The 19,350-nt window shown below is 53.2% G+C and overlaps 1 protein-coding gene across 5 annotated transcripts in view; it reads left to right on the forward strand.

Moving 5' to 3' along the window:
• NAA60 (N-alpha-acetyltransferase 60, NatF catalytic subunit) overlaps positions 1 to 19,350 on the forward strand; it is a 31,742-nt gene that overhangs the window by 11,255 nt on the left and 1,137 nt on the right. Inside the window, exons 1-6 of one of the 5 annotated variants that reach the window (XM_058680277.1) lie at positions 1,358 to 1,376; positions 11,805 to 11,920; positions 15,210 to 15,339; positions 16,926 to 17,022; positions 17,541 to 17,775; positions 18,278 to 18,620. In XM_058680277.1, the coding sequence (XP_058536260.1) occupies positions 11,811 to 11,920; positions 15,210 to 15,339; positions 16,926 to 17,022; positions 17,541 to 17,775; positions 18,278 to 18,434 (729 nt within the window). In that variant the 5' untranslated portion in view covers positions 1,358 to 1,376; positions 11,805 to 11,810 and the 3' untranslated portion in view covers positions 18,435 to 18,620. Of the gene's footprint in view, positions 1 to 1,357; positions 1,377 to 1,670; positions 1,806 to 4,189; positions 4,212 to 10,833; positions 10,853 to 11,804; positions 11,921 to 15,209; positions 15,340 to 16,925; positions 17,023 to 17,540; positions 17,776 to 18,277; positions 18,621 to 19,350 lie in introns of those variants that run through there. The other 4 variants (XM_004586698.2, XM_058680276.1, XM_058680278.1 and 1 more) reach the window with 4 other exon arrangements.

Raw genomic sequence — 19,350 nt, forward strand, 5'->3', positions numbered from 1 at the left:
TTCTCTACAAGGAACTTAAAAAACAATTACAAAAAGGAGCACCACACACAGGTTGCCTTACAGAGATCAGCAGTTCCACAGCCACTAGACATCAATACTTCACATAGAGCAATAGTTTGGTCTTTGTTGATCTAATTACCTTGTGTATTATTCTTGGACTAATTATACCAATCACTTTCTTTTTTAAAGATTTTTTTATTATTATTGGAAAGCCGGATATACAGAGAGGAGGAGAGACAGAGAGGAAGATCTTCCATCCGATGTTTCTCTCCCCAAATGAGCCGCAACGGGCCGGTGCTGCGCCGATCCAAAGCCGGGAACCTGGAACCTCTTCTGGGTCTCCTACGTGGGTGCAGGGTCCCAAGGCTTTGGGCCGTCCTCGACTGCTTTCCCAGGCCACAAGCAGGGAGCTGGATGGGAAGTGGAGCTGCCGGGATTAGAACCGGCGCCCATATGGGATCCCGGGGCTTTCAAGGTGAGGACTTTAGCCGCTAGACCACGCCGCTAGGCCCTATACCAATCACTTTTAAAACCCCCTAAGTCTCTAGGCACTTTTCTTATCAGATGTTGAAGAATATGCTCTGAACATTTCTGAAATAGTACCAGTTTATTTGGGATACAGAAATGTTTTAATCTGTGCTAAAATTTATTCCCTTAGATGTTAATCAAGTCCTCTTGAGGTTAAACATTTCAACCCTGGGTTTTTTTTTATTTTTTTATTTTTTTTAAGATTTATTCATTTGTTTATATTGTAAAAGCATAGCTACAGCAAGAAGGGGAGATAGGCCTTCCATTTGCTAATTTATTCCCAATGGCCGTAATGGCCAGAGCTGAGCCGAAAAGCCAAGAGCCAGGTCTCCCACTCGGGTGCAGGGTCCCAAGGCTTTGGGGCATCCTTGACTGCTTCCCCAGGCCACAAGCAGGGAGCTGGATGGGAAGTGGAGTAGCTGGGACACAAACGGTGCCCACATGGGATGTTGGTGCCTTTAAGGGGAGGATTAGCCATTGAACCATTGCACCTTGCCTTGGGTTCTTCTTAACCCACCCTTTGTTGTGTGGCTTGCTGTGGTCCTATGAAAGAAAAGAAAAACTGTCTACTTTAAAGTCTTTGAACATCACACAGGTTCCTAGAAACACAACTTGGCTTTGATGTTGCGCTGTAGGACCACGTGCCACTGAGAGGAAGGATGGCCCTCCACCCCACCTGCCAAAGCGGACTTGGGCTGTCAGCGCGCTCAGTGCGGTCCCAGGATGGTTCCGCTGGCCAGCCTGGGATTGTCGGGCCCGGAGCCAGCTTTGTACAAGTGAGGTTCAGTCGTGTCTGCTGAGCGTCGTCGCCAGGGCTGATGCCCGGGATGCGCTGGTACAGGACCAACGTGAGAGCTGCGGAAGCATTCGATCTGGAGGCCTGAGGGTGGTCTAGGTCTCTGTGCGCGTGAAGCACTAGGAAGAGCCCTGGGGATTCCGGCCTGGGAAGCGGCGCCTCCACCGACCACGCTTGGCATGCTGACACCACCACCAAGACCCCTCCCCCCCTTCCTTAGGACTGCCCACTCCAAAGATGGCGGTAGCGGCTTCAGGAGGGTGGATCATGTGGGGATGGTGGCCAATGGGCTTCCGGGCTGCGCTGCGACCTGGTTGGGGGGGGGCGGAAGTGCCACGGACCGCCGCCTCCATCCCGGTTGCAGCCCTTGCCTGTTACATAACTGGTTGCGGACCCGCGCGGTCCTACCTCTCGGGCCCCCGCGCTCCCAGGATGTGCTGAGGCCCGCGACCCCCTCGGCTGCCACCGGCTCCCTCCCGAGGTGAGGCGGCTCGGGCCGCGGGGGCGGGGCGGCTGGGAGGCGGTGGCCCTGAGTGGGCCTCTGGCCGAGGAGGCCGGGCTCCCCGGGACGGCGCCTCCCTCCGGGGAGGGTCCTGCGCGGCCCCTGCCCTCCCCGCACTCGGCTCCAGTGCGGAGGTGAGTGAGGCTGTGGCCACCGACACCACAGAGAGGTGAGTTTCTCTGCCGGGGGCGGCGGCTGCCTGTGTGCGGACCTCAGAACGAGTTGTGGAGGAAGTTTGTAACTAAAGGCCCTTGCCCGTCGGTGCCCGTGGGGGTTCCTTTGAAGCGAACAGTCCGGCCTCGCCATGGCGGGTTGCTTGTTGGACTGACTGTAACTGTCTCCCCGGGATCTCCTGGGTGATGGGCTCGGTCTGGCCTCCCCTGCTTGGCCCGACCAGTTGCTGTCAGGGTACACGCGTGCCCTGTGTGTCTAGTCTCGCACCGGCTGGCCAGGCAGACCCTCTGGCAAACCACAGTTTCTTCCTTCGAATGGGCCACTTCCCAGGGAGTAGAGGGACTCTGGCTCCTCTGCTGTGCCCCCCGGAGGAGCTGCGCAGGAGGGTGTGGGCCTGCTCTGAGCCACGGCCATCAGCACGGGCTCGTCGGCCGTGAACATGGGGGGCTGGCTCGTTGTTCTCCCGCTGCCAGGTCCCTGAGCCAGAGTTCTTTTGTCACTTGATTGTCTTGAAAAAAAAAAAAAAAACAGGTCAGAACCCACCTGAGTGGTCCGTGGTGAGGTCTGGAGTGGTGTTAATCTGAGCATGCGAAGCAGAGGGGACGCTGCAGTGCAAAGCACTGAAGAATAACACACCTGGCTAATGCTTAACCCACTGGGTGGGAAGTTTGGTGACTCCAAAGGTCGGCTGTGGAAATAGTCCATGGAACACTGGATGTCCAAGGAAGTGGCAGAAGTTCCCTGGCCACTGGCGGGTGGGAATGGGTGTGTGCGTGTGAATTAAAGGGCGTTGAACAACATTAGCCAGAATAAATCAGTGATGCAGAGGGTACTTGGGTGGCTGCAGTCACACTGAGCCGCCGTTCTGAGCACAGCCCAGCAGGGAAAGCAGGTGCGTGTGGCCTGCAGAAGCAGCATGCAGGTGTTGGGGTAAGAATGGGGCGTCCCTGAGCTCCATTGTTGCCCTGGTTTGCTGGAGTTTGGTCTTTCTTAGCCCTGGCTGCCAGTAGTTGAAACCTGTAGCAAAGTGGGGACATGCCAGGATAAAATGCATATGTATATACTCATACATGCCAGTTCCTTAAAAGGTCTTTGGGTGTCCTATCTTTAGCCTCTCCCAGTTGTAACTTGAAGAGACTTTGTCACCATGTTTGTTTTAGCCACACCCACGCAGTGTGGAGAGTATCTTTAGATGTGACTCCACGTTGCTTCGCAACAGCATGCTTCTGGCGGAATGGGAGAAGATTCCTGGATATTGGGAGATTTGAGGAATAAGAGGCAGTGGCTGTGTCTCAGTGCACCTGCTACCATTTGGCAGCCGAGAGACATTTAGGTCGGGTGACAGCAGTGTCCTTGTGTGGGGCAGAGGCAGCTGACTAGCTCGTCTGCTGACCCAGAGTAGGGGTGCTGCCTATGTGTAGGCAGTGGCTTCCTCACTGCTGCGTTCCATCCCTGTCATGGTCTCCTTCCTTCAGGAAAGAGCTGCAAAGCCCTTTTGGGGGGGGGTTTTGACACTTTAGTTCCTTGTTTATGGGGAGCATGAAAACATGGTTGTGTGGAGTGCTTTTCAAGTAATGCGGGGAGTTCTGGATGACTTCAGGCCGAGTTCAAATGCTGAGTTGGATTCAGTGAATAGTTGTAAGGGCTTTTGACAACTCCAGGGTCTGACCTCCTTCCCTGTGTGTCACTATTTTGTCTAAGTATTTTTTAATTGGATTTCATGTAGCTACTAAAATTGATGATTAACAGTTACATAGGAACCCTTTAAAATATGTTTGCAAGTCTGCTTGGCAGCTCCGTCTGTGAGCACCTACTGTTGGCTTCTTTGCAGTTTTGAGACTGTATATCAGTATTGCACCACACGCCATGCTGATCCCAGGGGGCAGGACCTTAGTCTGTTTTAGTGCAAAATGGGTAATAATGCTTGTAATTTGGAAAGACCCTATAAAATATACAAGTTGTAATCAATTAAAACCAGCCATGAAATGGTTTTGATGTACAAATGGGTTTATAGTTTTACATATCACCTGTAAGTCTTAGTTTTTTTCCCAAGAATGAAAACAACTCGAGCTCCTAGCAAAAAATCCCATAACACAGGAGTGAACCATGCAGGCCACCCGCAAGGACCCTGATTTCTCAGGCAAGCCTGGACAGAGGTTGAAACTTTCTTAAAAATCATCTTCTTATAAAAGTTAACCACATGATCCAATGGTAATTCCTATCAAACTTGACCTACTTTCATGTCGAGGATTTATCTGATTCTGAAGGATCTTAAACAAACCTGGAGAAGCAGAAATTGAAAACCATGAAAGCCTCAAAGCCCAGAGCGGGGCCGGGCGGGTGACCAGTGCCCTGGTGTACTGCAGGCGGGCCAAGGTAGATGAGCCTGAACTGGACCCACCAATGGCAGCACTCCATGCCTGAAGCTGAGTGAACAGCATTTCCACTGGCCCCACCCACACTCCCAGCTCTGCCTAGGATTTCTGTCTAAGAACAGATAGGTTCTCGGTTGGAGTAGAGCCTCCACAGGGTCGAGTGTCAGTGTTAGTCTAGAATGCTGGGTACGTAAATACATGCTAGCATCCCCTCAACCCGAAATCTAGCACTGTTGTTGTTTTTTTTTTTTTTGTCAGAGAGAGAGTGAATGAGCATGCACTTCCATCTGGGGGTTCTCTCCTCAGAGGCCCACTGTGCCTGAGACTGGGCTGAGGCTGAAGCTGGGCCTGGGATGCCGTCTAGGTCTCCTGAAGGTGTGGCAGGGACTGGGCTACATGACTTGCCTCCCAGGGCCTGCACAGATAGATGGGAAGTTGGAGTCATAACCCAGAGCAGGGACTCCCTCTGTGGAATGGAGATGCTAACTGCCAGGCTGATTGCTGTTCCTAGCTCAGATGTTAGATCTGACGTGGAATTGTAAGCTGAGTGGGTGCAGCTCAGCAGGTAGCTTCCTAGCACAATCCCCGCGTGAGAGCTGCTGCGGGGGGGGGGGGGGGCGCTGTGGCCATTTGGGGAATGAACCAGCAGGTGGAAGAGCTCTCTGACGTCCTCTCTCTCAGTAATCCTTTTAAATAATAAACAAATCTTTTGAAAATAAATTAATTCAGAACTGCCCTGTTGGCCTCCCTAGCCCCTGGATCAGTGGCCCTGGCTCCTTCACTGTGAATCAGAGCTCAATCCCTGACTGTACCCTCAGTCCCTCTCACGGGGAAAGGAGACTCAGGGTGCACATTTGCACTGAGGTGGGTGAGGCTGCACTTCTGATGCCTGCTTCCTGGTGTGTGCCCTGGGAGGGGCATAGGGTTCTGCCGGAACTGCCTAGTGGGCTTTTGAACAATGAATAGCTGGTGGAAATGCCTGCCTTCTCCGTCTCTGCCTTTCAAATAAAATGAAAGCGAATACTTTTTTTTTTAAAAGATTTATTTATTTTTTATTGGAAAGTCAGATATACAGAGAGGAGGAGAGACAGAGAGGAAGATCTTCTGTCCGATGATTCATTCTCCAAGTGATCATAATGGCCGGTGCTGAGCTGATCCGGAGCCAGGAGCCAGGAACCTCTTCCAGGTCTCCCACACAGGTGCAGAGTCCCAAGGCTTTGGGGCATCCTCAACTGCTTTCCAAGGCCACAAGCAGGGAGCTGGATGGGAAGTGGAGCTGCCGGGATTAGAACTGATGACCATATGGGATCCCGGGGCATGTTCAAGGCGAGGACTTTAGCCACTAGGCCACGGTGCCAGGCCCAAATGGATATATCAAAAAAAAAAAAAAAAAAAACCAACTTTTTTTTTAAGAACATGGTCCGGAGTCTGAGGCGAGACAGCCGCTGGGTCTGCCTTTGGGACACTGCCTTGTCACCTGTTTCGTTGTTCTTCATTGATCCTGGTCTCGTGGGGGTATTATTTTGCTTGAAAAACAGAGTTAGATTATTCATCCTCTGGTTCACTCCTCAAATGGCCCCAACTATGGGGGCTGAGCCAGGCTGAAGTCAGCTTTCTCTGAGTCTCCCGTGTGGATGCGGGTGCTTCTTCCACTGCTTTCCCAGGTATGTTAGCAGGAAGCTGGATCAGAAGTGAAGCAGTGGGGCCTGGCGCAGTGGCCTAGCGACTAAAGTCCTTGCCTTGAATGCGCCAGGATCCCACATGGGTGCTGGTTCTAATCCCGGCAGCTCCACTTCCCATCCAGCTCCCTGCTGTGGCCTGGGAAAGCAGTCGAGGACGGCCCAAAGCCTTGGGACCCTGCACCTGTTGGGAGACCTGTAATAAGTTCATGTCTCCTGGCTTCAGATCAGCACGGCACTGGCCGGTGCGATCACTTGGGGAGTGAATCATCAGACAAAAGATCTTTCTCTCTCTCTCTTTAAATCTTAAAAAAAAAAAAAAAAGTGAAGCAGCTAAGACTGGAACTGGCACCCCACTAAGCCACAGCACCAGCCCCATTGTGGTCATGTTCTTGTCTCCAATCTCCCCCTTTGTCTGTTACTTATCCTTCAGTTCTGACATGGACCATTGGACGAAACACGAGCTATCCTTCCCACTGCTGCTCACCGCCTTGTCTTGCGCTGTTCTGACGGAGACTGGCAGGGGCACAGGTGGTCAGCACGTCAGCTGACAGGAGAAGTCTTATGGGCTGGGCTGAGGGGCTGATGCTGCGGGATTCAGATGGCTTCCTCTCACTAGGAGCCCATGCACCCTGTGCACAAGAGGGGAGGGCGTCCTGCACAGCCTGGCTGGCCACACTTTCTGCTCACTAACGTGTGGACAGTGGTTTCCTGAGCCTGGAGGTCATGGTGCAGGGAAACATGCTGGCACCCCCATGTGCTTCTCGTTCTACTTGGTGCTGTGGCTCCGGGGCCCAGAGCAGGGTGTGAGCTTGGAGTCCAGTTACCGACTGACTTCTCAGTTTGAGACGCAGGGATCCTCTGACCCAAAGGAAAGACTGTGTGGAGGCCTAAGGCAGGCGGGACCAGAACTGTTTGTGTTTCTGGGTGGGGTGCAGTGAGTCTACAACCTTGAGAATTGGGGTGCGTGACCACTGTGCCCTTACAGTCCCCCTCCCCACTTTGCAGTTGCTGGCACCACCTGCTCATTTAGCCAGTTGTAGAATTTCACACACATGAAGTATTCTAGGGTCATTCACTTGTGTTTGAAAAGTGTCTTCAATCGTGTGTGGCTGGTTTGTGGGCTCCCCTCGGGGAACAGAGAGTAGGGTGTGAAGAGGGAGGCTGCTGCTTGTCACCTCATGAATGACCATTTTCCTGCACCAGTGGGATTCTGCACCCCAGATGGCTATTCACGCATGGTCACAGCTCACTCGGACGAACACACCATGAGTGGCACGGCTTGCTTGCTTTCTTTTCTTTTTTATTTTAAGATCCATTTATTTTTATTACAAAGTCAGATATACAGAGAGGAGGAGAGACAGAGAAGATCTTCCGTCTGATGATTCACTCCCCAAGTGACCACAATGGCCAGTACTGTGCCGATCCGGAGCCAGGAACTTCCTCCAGGTCTCCCACGTGGGTGCAGGATCCCAATGCATTGGGCCGTCCTCAACTGCTTTCCCAGGCCACAAGCAGGGAGCTGGATGGGAAGTGGAGCTGCCGGGATTAGAACCAGCGCTCATGTGGGATCCTGGGGCGTTCAAGATGAGGACTTTAGCCATTAGGCCATGCTGCCGGGCCCCAGGGTTAAGTTTTGTGCTAGCCTCGCCCTGTGGTGACTAGAGTATTACTTCAGTGCAGGAGAGAGAGGAGGGGAGAAGGAATAAGGAGCTGGAGGGGCCAGGGGCCAGGCCATGTGGCAGACCCTAGTTCTGCAGGCCTTTGATTTGGGTCTTGAGGGACCCTTGGTCCACCCTTCATGCCCTGGAAGACCCCCAGACACCCTTGGAAGAGGACTGCCCATAGAAGTGAACATTGGCAGTCACCTTCGCACCTAAATGTGGGGTAGGTGTTTGGCACTGCATATAAGACATCACTTGGGAGGCCCATGTCCTTGGTCCAAGTGCCTAGATGCCAGTCCTGGCTCCATTTCCCATTCCTGGCAGCAGGGCAGGACTTGGGTACTTGGGCCCCACCACCCACATGGGAGACCTGGATGGGGTTTTGGGTTCCTGGCTTCGACCTGTTTGACCTGGTCTAGCCTCAGCTGTTGTTAGGCATCTGTGACGTGAACCAGCACGTGGACGGCCCCCCGCCCCATCTCTGTGTGTATATGTATCTTTCTACTTGGAAATAAAAATGAAAAAAAAATTTAAAAATTGTCAGATAAGTTTTGTATGCTGCTGTACGAGTGCTCCCTGCATCCTCTAAGAAAAAGAATGGGTCCCCCATCCCCGGCATGCCAGGGTGCTCGCTCATTGGAGGGCTCCGGGCATGGTACACCACTCTGTCTTGAGGCCTCTGTGCACGCACTCCCTTTTCTCTAGCCAAGTCCTCCACATTCTTGTCCATCTGTCCTGCTGGGTAGCCTGAGGACGGTCAATGGGGTTGCTCTGTGTTGGATTCCAAATGAGCAAGGCAGGGCTCTCGTGGGTGCCGGCATGAGGCGTGGTGCACACAGTTGACTTGTGAAGCCATGCAATGCTCAGTTCTGGCTGCGTTCTGACCTGACTCAGCGCTTAGTCCCTGCAGCTTCGTGGCCATAGCTTTCTCATCTACAGGGCAGATCCCATCTCTAGCAAGTGCGAGGCCATGGCAGCACATTCTCTTGCACATGCCAAAGTGGCCAGGGCAAAGTTCTGTGACCCCAGAGGCCAGTGTGGGGAGTGTTCTTTGCCATCTGCTTGGGTCCTGGCTTTGCCATTTATGTGCCCCCGCCTAAGTGGTAACTCTCACAGTGCTGTGAACCAGCATTTGTCATCGCTGACCTGCTGCGAATGGATGTCACTACACCAGGCACCCAGGGCTACCACAGGAAGCCTCCTGTCCCCAGATGTCTTGTGGTTTTAGCAGCCTGTCCAGGTGAACATAGTCTGCTGATTGGCTCTGAAGGGGGATTGGTTGGCCCTGAGGCTGAACCCCCACCCCAGCAGGCCCACCACCCACTGCACCCACCTTGATTGCTCCCTTTTCTGGCTTGGGGATGCTCAACTGCCTTTCTCAACCCTCTCTACTCCTGCCTGTGGTCAATAGAGCTGGTCTCATTAGGCCCTGAAGTCTAACTTTTGGTTAAACATGACTTGTTTCTAGTTTCTATTTTTGAATCAAGGAGTCCAAATATCCTGCCTTGGGAAATGTGGAAGTCCTTCCAATAGGTTTATGAGAATCCACAAATAGTTGTATACTCAAGAGTTCAGTGTTTCTCTTGAAAGTCAGCCAGAAATGAGTGTTCCCCCTTGGATCAAGAACCTTGTGTCGAGAATACTAGGCAAGAAGTATATAAATCCAGGACATAAGCCAGCAATAGGGTACAGTGGGTTAAGGTGCTGTTTGTCTTGGAGCACTGGTTCGAGTCCCTGCTACTCTACTCCGGTTTCAGCTGCCTGCTGATGTTTCAGGGAAGGCAGTGATTTCCAAGTACCTTGTGGCACGATGGGTTAAGCTGCTGCCTGCAACACCAGACCCGGACTGTGCCAGGCTGCTCAGCCCACCCTTCCAGAGAGAGCTGAGCTAAGTCGTCCTGCTGGTAGCCGGCCCCTCCCAGGAGTGTAGACACCAGTGGACTTCACTAGTTGAATTTCTGGAGCTCCACCAGGTGCCGAGGCCACAGTTCTTGTGCTGGCAACTGCCAAATGACTGCAGCAGCTAGAAGGGGCCACATGCTGGGCTGCCAGCTGCTGGGCAAGGGGGCAGGTGACTGAACAGTCACTACATGTGTCTCATTTGGGCTTAGTGAGCTGTATGGGTTGAGCATCTGATTCCCTTAAATCTTGAAAATTGCCCCATGACATTTCTCTTCAAGAGCTGTCTGTTTGCATCTCCTACGACTTTGTCCTGCAATGGGCCCAACATGGTAGCCTAGCGGCTAAAGTCCTCGCCTTGAATGTGCAGGGATCCCATGTGGGCGCCGGTTCTAATCCCAGATGCCCCACTTCCCATCCAGCTCCCTGCTTGCACCATGGGAAAGCAATAGAGGATGGTCCAAAGCCTTGGGACCCTGCACCCATGTGGGAGACCTGGAAGAAAACTCCTAGCTCCTGGCTCCTGATCGGCACAGCACCGGCCATTGTGGTCACTTGGGGAGTGAATCGTCAGATGGAAGATCTTCCTCTCTGTCTCTCCTCCTTTCTGTATATGACTTTGCAATAAAAATAAATAAATCTTTGCAATAAAAAAAAAGACTTTGGGCTCGGCAGTGTGGCCTAGTGGCTAAGGTCCTCGCCTTGATCCCATATGGCCGCTGGTTCTAATCCCGGCAGCTCCACTTCCTCTCTATCTCTCCTCCTCTCAGTATATCTGACTTTGTAGTGAAAATAAAATAAATCTAAAAAAAAAAAAAAAAAGGCTTTGTCCTGCATTACCACTGAGCCATGCAGAGAGCCAAGAAAGTAAATGATAGCTTTGTAATGCATTCACTTCCACAACATATTTGAAGTTCCCCAAGTGTGGTTGTTAACATTTTATTTTTCCCAGTGGCAGTCTGCACATCATGTACGGTTGCCAGCCTTGCCTTCTGTCTCCTCGTCTCTTTTGTATTTCCTCTGGCATTGGCTGCTGAGAGAAACCATGCCGCCTGCTTGTGGCCGATTCATTCTGTGTCCATCAGCTGTCACCAGGCCCTTTGCCTGACTTCTGTGTGCAGGCTGGTACCTGTGATTGTGAAGTTAGCGGTCCAGCGTCTCAGGTGGGAACTTCCAAGGCCTTCTGGTGCTTCCTGCCCAGCTGTCAGCTGGCTAGGACAAGTGGTGACCACCAGGTCAGTGGATCCTAGGCCACTAAGAGGCATTGCACCTGTTCCCCAACAGATTTTTTTTTTTTTTTTTAAGATTTATTTATTTTATTACAAAGTCGGATATACAGAGAGGAGGAGAGACAGAGAGGAAGATCTTCCATCCGGTGATTCACTCCCCAAGTGAGCCACAAAGGGCCGGTGTGTGCCGATCCGATGCCGGGAGCCAGGAACCTTCTCCGGGTCTCCCATGTAGGTGCAGTGTCCCAGTGCATTGGGCCGTCCTCAACTGCTTTCCCAGGCCACAAGCAGGGAGCTGGATGGGAAGTGGAGCTGCCGGGATTAGAACCGGCGCCTATATGGGATCCCGGGGCATTCAAGGTGAGGACTTTAGCCGCTAGGCCACGCCGCCGGGCCTCCCAACACATGTTTTTGCTTGTCTGGTTCATTTCCACCTGTGGACCCCAAATGGTGACTTCGGGATTCTGTTGTCATTGCTAATTCAGATAAACAAACAAACAAACAAACAAAACCACCATTTCTCAGCTGCTGAGGATGAACAGCAGCCTGTGGAAAGGGGAGGAGGGTTGGGATGGCTGAGCCCAAGTCTACTTTTGGCAGCAATAAGACCCCAGGGTAGGGAGATGGCAGGCTGGTGGGCTTTCTACAGCCAAGGATCTGTTGTCATGAGACTTGAGACCTACCACAGAGGAGCCTGGACTTCTGTGGGAGGTCAGTGGGAGAGGGTAGAGAAGACAGTTGAGAGGCAGGCTTCCCTGGGCTGGGCTGAGCAGTGCGGGGAGCCTGGGTCCTCACCCTCCCTTCCTGAACCTCTGTAAGACCAGGGTGACTGTGATCCCTGGAACCCAGTAGTTTTGTGGGGGGGGGTGCTCCACACTGCGCCCCTCCTGCCAAGGTTAGAGTGAGGAGGGAGAACAAGTGAGTGGCTGTGAGGTTATGTTGCCTCTTTTCTCTGCAGGTGTGAATGACAGAAGTGGTGCCGTCCAGCGCCCTCAGCGAGGTCAGCCTGCGCCTCCTCTGCCACGATGACATAGACACCGTGAAGCACTTGTGTGGCGACTGGTTCCCTATTGAGTAAGTGGGCAGTGTGGGCTCCCCAGCTGCATGCAGCTTGCAAGGGTCGGGGCAGACTTAGATCTGTAGACGCTGGAGCTGGAAGAGGAGCTCACGGCCCTTAGGGCCACGTGACCACACTTTAGAGGGAGGACAGGCCTGGAAGGGCCAGGTAGGCCAGAGCTGCCCCACTGGGCTGTGGACACCAGGGGCCTGCATTTGTCTGCTCTCTCACAACACTGCTGCTCATTTGAGGACTCCCCAAGAAAGAACCTATTGAGAAGCTGCTTATAAAGGCGTTAAGTACAAGCTACTTAGCAGCAGCTGAAGTAGCTAACGGTGAGGAATTGGCTACATACTTGTACATCAGGGGGTCTGTATGAAAAGGGTGCATTTGTTGGCAGGGAAAGGGTTGGTTTATTGTTTTTACCAGCTATCCTTAAAAAACTAGGTGGACACACAATCCCATTTTGATTTTTTCCCCTCTGTTTTGACTTAAAAAATGTGTACAAGATAAAGGTTTCCAAGGATCTGTGCTTCAGATGAGGAGAGGGTGAACCCTCCTGCTGTCCTTCCTAAGGGACCCAGCCACACTCCTGTCATTCAAGTCAGGTGGGCAACGCTTCACATGAACCTGATCATAGTTTTATGTGACATGGGCAGCCTCAGATCACCCAGAGTGAACAGCGTTTGTTGGTTTTTTGAGCCTCATCTTTAGTATATTCGTGTGTGTGTGTGTGTGTGAGAGAGAGAGAGAGAGAGATTGATTGATTCATCTTCTGGTTCATGCCACAGATGGTCACAACAACCAGGGCTGGGCCAGGCTGAAGCCAGAAACCTGGAACACTCTTCATCCCCCACGTGGCTGGCAGGGATCCTCACACTTGGTCATCATACGCTGCTTTCCCAGCTATGTTAGCAGGAAGCTGGGTTGGAAGTAGAGCAGCCAGGACTTGAACTGAGCACTCTGACATAAGATAAAGGCATCCCAGCCAGCAGCTCAACCCACTGGCCCACTCCACTTATGTGTAGGCTTTGTGATGCAGCGCCGTGTACTCGGAAAGGGTGGTTGGCAGGTGGTCCTAGGTGAGGGTTACCCAGCAAGCCGTCGGCCTCCCAGCACAGTGCAGTGCCGAGTTCTGTTCTCCCAAGGATGGGGAGGACCCGTTCGAAAGTGGGGAGGGTGTCTTAGGATCTGCAGTCAAAGAAGGATGCATGTTTGGTGCAGCAGTTCAGACTTTATGTGGGAAAGGTTTAAAAAAAACAAAGCAAAACAAAAACAAGAAGCAGCAGAAGGCTTTATGTGGGTCCACACATCCCATAGTCGAGTGCCTAGGTTTTGAGTCCTGGCCCCGCTCCTAATTCCAGCACTCAGGGAGGCAGCAGGTGATAGCCCAAGTGCTTCTCCCTGGGAAACCTGGCTGGAATTCCTAGCTCCAGCCTGACACAGGCCTGGCTGTCATGAGCATTTGGGGAGTGAGCGAGCAGATGAGAGTTGTCTATCTCTTCCTCTCCGTTCCTCTGTGTGTGTGTCTTGGGCGGAGAGGCGGGCAACAACAGTGTGTTTGCATTGGCATCAGTTCTTTGTTTTCAAATAAATATAATTTTGGAAAATAATTTCTTGATGGTCAAGTTTACATAGAAATACCATGGCAAGGTAGTATGACTGTTTTTAGATATTTTGACTTTGCGTGGGGAGAAGGAATTCCAGGGTTTGTGTCCTGCCTTGGCAAGGATGGGGGTGAACAACACAAGCAGGCCAGGGTCAGGGAGGCTTGGCTGTGGTGTCTTTCTGAGCCTGGCAGTCTCCCGTGGCAGTGCTTGCAGTTGTTGGAGGGGGGCGTCTTTTGCTTCTGCTTGCCTGGTTCCTTCATTTTCTCAAATGTGCATATGCAGCTTTTGTCATGAGGAAAACAGATGCGTACTTTGTAAAAACTAAAACTAAACAAGGCCCTGCCAACCCTCAGCATACAGTGAGTCTCATATCGGGCAGGGTGCTTCCCTACCACTGGCAGAAAGCCGGGGGTGGGGGAGGCTCTTGCACACCCCTCTGGAAGGATGGGTTGTGGCAGCTGTTGGGCATGTGCTGTGGCAGTGGCTTCTTAAGGTAGAAAATAGGCTGATCTTCAGCCCAGCAGTTCCACTGCCAGAAAGTAACACAGAGAAGTAACAGTGCCAGGAAGGCCCAGGTGAGCTGCCCCTAGCCACAGGCTCTGGCATGCCTCCCTCCCCATGGGGCTCCCTGGACAGTAGAGTAAGCTGTGGTGGCCTGGGGCCATGAAGTGGGATGCTGGGTGCCGGCTATAAGGCCAGCTGGACACCCTGGGTCAGAGCAGGCCGGGGAGAGAACCTCGGGTGACATATAGACCCCATATGGGATGCTTCTGTGGGCGTAAGGGCCTTGGCAGAGCTGAGCAGGGGAGCTCTCTGCCACAGCCCCCACTCTAGCTCTTGATCATAAGAAAGGCATCCAGGCCAACCTGTTATGTCTCTTCCAAGTTTGAGAGTCAAAACCCATATCTGTAAACCTCTGCTTTCCTGCCCTTGTCTCAGTAGAGTGGGGTGGGGTGGGGGCAGAGGCCAGATCTACTCTCCATTCTTGCCTCCCAGGGGTCTGGCCTCTTTCTGGTGGGCAACACTCACAAGCCCTGGCTGCACTGTATCTTCGATCCAGGGAAGGGCCCTAAACTCAGGTGCCCCTTGGCTGTGACCTTTGCTCTTTTTCATGTCATTCCTGTGGCCTCAGTGCCAAGAAGTTGCACATGGATTGCTTACAGGTAGCCTCCAACATGTCTGGGTCCTCACATGCGTTGGAAGTCACTGACTAAGGAGTAGGCCTCCCGGGGCTGTCCCCTCACTGCCCTTGAGTCTCATGGGAGGTTTCACCCTTACAGCTCAAGTCTGATATAATCATTGTCCCATCAGAAATTCCCAGTCCTGTTTGACAGGTCACTCCTATAAGAACCGTGACTGTTGGGCTCCTCCAGCTAGTGACTCCTGTCTTGAGAGGCCTCAGAGCAGAGGGCACAGTAATTGGGGATCTGTGTGCATTCAGGTCCCCTGTCCCTCCAGGTCCCCTCTCCTGCCAGGTCCCCTGTCCCTCCAGGTCTCCTGCACCTCCAGGTCCCCTCTCCTGTCAGGTCCTCTTGTTCCTCCAGGTGTCCTGTCTCTCCAGGTGCACTGTCCCTTCTGGTCCCCTCTCTCATCTGGCCCCCTACACCTCTAAGTCCCCTGTAACTTCGGGTTCCCAAGCACCGTGGTAGTGGGTATTGACCTTTGTAGGTTTACCTATCCATGTCTTCTTCCTCAGGTACCCAGACTCATGGTATCGTGATATTACGTCCAACAAGAAGTTCTTTTCCCTTGCTGCCACCTACAGAGGCGCCATCGTGGGAATGATAGTAGCTGAAATTAAAAGCAGGACCAAAATACACAAAGAGGTACATCTGTGCAGCAGTGATGTGGCTAATGCTGCTCAGTGTGGGCCCAGGGTCCAGGGACAGGCATGGGAAACTGGCCTTGCCTGGTGTTGGGGCCCGGGGCTCATCTCCCGCTCACATCTGTGCTAAACGTGTGGTCTGGTGACACACACACCCTTACCACCTGTCAAGGGGCAAGGTCCGCAAGCCTCAGGACATCAGTCGTTCCATTGGGGTGAGCTTGTGGGATTCATGGGAATCCGTGCAGTCGATGATGTGAAGACGTCTGACTGTGTAGGTGGTGGTGTCCTAGTGACTGAAGGGACTGTCAGCTCAGTCAGAAGGCAGTGGAAATAGAGGTGTGATTTCTTTTTATGTAGCTTCCTGTCAGATCTGAGAGCCCTGCAGATCTGTGGGTAGGCCCACCCTGTCACCGCCTGCAGCAGCCCTGTTTAAGTGCAGGCTGTGACTTTGGGGTTCTAAGCACCCATCTGGGCCAGCTCGGTGACCAGGTGATGTTGGCCACAGGGTCGTCTGCTCCAAGGAGGCGGCCAGCCCCCCCCCCCCCCCCCAGTGGCAGCATGTGGTTCTGTTTGCTTTGCTGTGGGACCCAGTTCCTCCACCCTCCATCCCATTTTGCCATCTCTGTGTCCTGGCACAGCTGATTTTGTTTAAGAGGAGCTTTTTCTGCCACAGCCTCCTCCTTGGCTTTTCTGCCCATTCTTCCTTGGTAAGAGCAGAAAGCCAGTGGTTGTCCTCCTCATCCTGGGTGTCCACACACCCTCCCCCTAATCTACCTTCAGAGGCGACCCTGCAGTGTGGCACTTGTTGGCTTGGGCCTCAGGCAGGCCTGAGAGGCTGAGCTGAGCTCCCAGCATGGGGTGACTTAATGCCAGCCTGGGCTCTGAGTCACAGAGGCTATGAGGAAGGCTGGCCTCCTGAGAACCCCCACCCATCTGGGTTCATTGTGGCAGCGTAGCCTGGCACAGCCCCACAGCTGGGCCATAAGTGCCCCAGGCAGACACAGGGAGTGGAAAGGCTGTGTCCCAGCTTTGTTTTCTGGTCAGCTATGTACATGCATACCCCTCTGAAGGCGGACAGACAGCTGAACTCATAGGTGGATTCACAACTCTTCCCCCAGAATTCTGTCTCAGAAAGCAGGAGACCTGTGTGGAGTGACCTTTCATGGCATGTTGTAGCTGAGAGGGGTGGTTGGCTGCCCATACCCTCTCCTCTACAACCTCTGGGGCAGCCTCCAGGCTCTGCGTGTATGTATCCACTCACACATATGGAGTGCCATTAGATGCTCAGGTAGCACTGACGTCTCCTGGCACCTGCAGACACACAGTGTGCTTCCTGTGCCTGGATGACCTGCTGTCCTTTCCAGAGGAAGCTGTGTGTGCTAAGCAGCTCCTCACAGGGGCACCCAAGCCCTCCCATTGCCCTGGAGGGGTGGGGGACACTCCACAGCCTTTCGTTCTGCCCTCTCTGTTCCTGTGTCCCTGGGTACTGTGGCCAGGGAGGGAGCCCACACATACATGGTGTGGCTGTGTGCTGCCAGGAGCCTGTGAGCTGGTACACTGACTTCTATCTCTAACCTTTGTTAGGATGGAGATATTCTAGCCTCCAGCTTCTCCGTGGACACCCAGGTTGCGTACATCCTCAGTCTTGGTGTTGTCAAAGAGTTCAGAAAGCATGGCATTGGTAAGGGTGGCCCAACCTAGGCCAGTTCCTCACATCCCTCAGCTCCTCCCACTGAGCCCGGCCCCATCCAGGTTGGACTCAACCATCTCTCCTCTCCTCCCAGCCATCTCTCCAACTCTCTGGCCTTCACCACAGCCTCCTTCCCAGCTTCTCCTTGGGGGAAGCATCCCTTCTCACCATTCCCACAGCCACACTCAGCCCATGTGCCCCTGGCTGAGATTAAACATGAAAGTGAAGACCCGTAACTCACCCCCTTAGTCCATGCTCCTTGTCATCAGGGTTGCTGTCCACACAGAACAGCAGGCCTGCTTTTGATCCAGGATGGTCCGTGTTGTGCCTATCTAAGCTCAGGCCCACACTTGTGCTACTGAAGGCCAGAGAGCCTCCTGGGCCCCCTTGCTACTTAAGCCCCACTGGTTGGGAGACCTTAGAAGAGCCCCGCAAAGGCCTTGCCCTTGCTTGCATCATGTCTCCTTTCTAACTGCCTATGTGCCTAATCTCCACCTGCTCTCCCCAAGGGTCTCTCTTACTTGAAAGTTTAAAGGATCACATTTCAACCACCGCCCAGGACCACTGCAAAGCCATTTATCTGCACGTCCTCACCACCAACAACACAGCCATCAGCTTCTACGAAAACAGAGACTTCAAGCAGCACCACTACCTGCCCTACTACTACTCCATCCGCGGGGTCCTCAAGGACGGCTTCACCTACGTCCTCTACATCAACGGTGGCCACCCTCCCTGGACAATCTTATATCCTTGACCTCCATGAGCTCTGTTGGGAGCAGAGCCAGTGAAGCTTGTGGATGCATTTTGTAGGGACGGGTAGACCGAGTATTCTGTTTGTTTCAAAAGAACATGGTGAAGAAGAAGGGAGGTGAAGCCAGAACCCCACAGCCTCCTGGCTTGGGTGAAAATGGCCCCTACAGTCATGGGGCAGCACCATTGACTGGCTGTCTGTAATAGGGACCGGGCTGTGTCACTGCTGCGGCTCCATGGATCAAGCCAGACCCTTGCCCCACTCGCCTCTGCACGCCTGGGACCTCACACAGGGGCCCTTTTGGCCCTAGGCCCTGCCCTTTGCGATTCTGCACCATAGAGGCCTGTCAGTCTCAGTGCATGCAGGAGCTCAACAGGTTCTTGTTCCCTGACCTCTCATGTGGCATGCTGTGGGCCCGTTTCCAGGTTTTTGGCAAGCCCTAAGGACAGCAGGGGTGGGCAGGGGTAAGCTTACATCTTCCTTAACAGAGTCCACAGACTACATCCAGCACCTGGGCTCAGCGCTGGCCAACCTTAGCCCCTGCTCCATCCCACACAGGATCTACCGCCAGGCCCACAGCCTGCTCTGCAGCTTCCTGCCATGGTCAGGCATCTCCAGCAAAGGTGGCATCGAGTACAGCCGTACCATGTGATGCCAGCTGGACAGCCTCCACCAGTTCCTACCCCTCAGTACCCTACGGAGCCCTCCTTCCTATCCTTCTGACCTCTACTGTCTTCTGCAAGGAACTGGTGACCACCTGCCAGGCCCGTCGGCCTGCCCCAGCTGCAGGCCCGGTGCTACGCGGGCTCAGAGCAGAGAGTGCCCGGTCTCCTCACAGGTAGGCCACAGCAGGCAGCAGGACACAAAAGCCAGGGAACAGAATGCCCAGATGGGTCCTGCCCTGCATAAAGAAAAGGCGATTGGAGACCTCTTGACCCTGGGTGGAGCTTCTCACTTCTAGGAAGTCTCCCTGGTTTGTTGTTTGTTTTTTTTAAGGGCAGTGGATGGCAGGGTTATAAGTTGATTGATTTATTTGAGTTAGAGAGCCAGCTCCCATCCACTGGTTTACTCCCCAAGTGGTTACAGTAGCCAGGGATGGGCCATTCCAAAACCAGAAGCCAGGAGCTTCCTCTAGGTCTCACATGGGTGCAGGGACGCAGGCACCTAGACCATCCTGCAGTGCTTTTCCCAGCACATCGGCAGGCTGGATTGGAAGTGGAGGAGTTGGGACTCACAGTATCCACATAGGATGTCAGTGCTGCATGGCAGCTCATCCTTCTGGGCCCCAGTGCCAGCTCCAAGGCTTTATGTGTTTTAAATAATACAGTAACATGGTTCAACAACTTAAAAGGTAGGGAAAATAACAAGTCCCCTTGCTGCCTCACCCTCTGGTTGCTCATCTGGTTCCCGCTGCATCCCAGATATGTTCCCAAGAAATCTGCAGAGACTTCTCTATGCCAGTATCACCACTCCATGCTAAACCAGAGCCCTGGTGGGCACCTGCAGATGAGGGTTCCAAGGCCTTAGAGAATGCTGTGGCTGGGTGGGGCATGGGGTCAGGCCTCCCT

This window comes from Ochotona princeps, chromosome 24 (assembly GCF_030435755.1).
Source record: "Ochotona princeps isolate mOchPri1 chromosome 24, mOchPri1.hap1, whole genome shotgun sequence".
Classification (NCBI taxonomy): Eukaryota; Metazoa; Chordata; class Mammalia; order Lagomorpha; family Ochotonidae; genus Ochotona; species Ochotona princeps.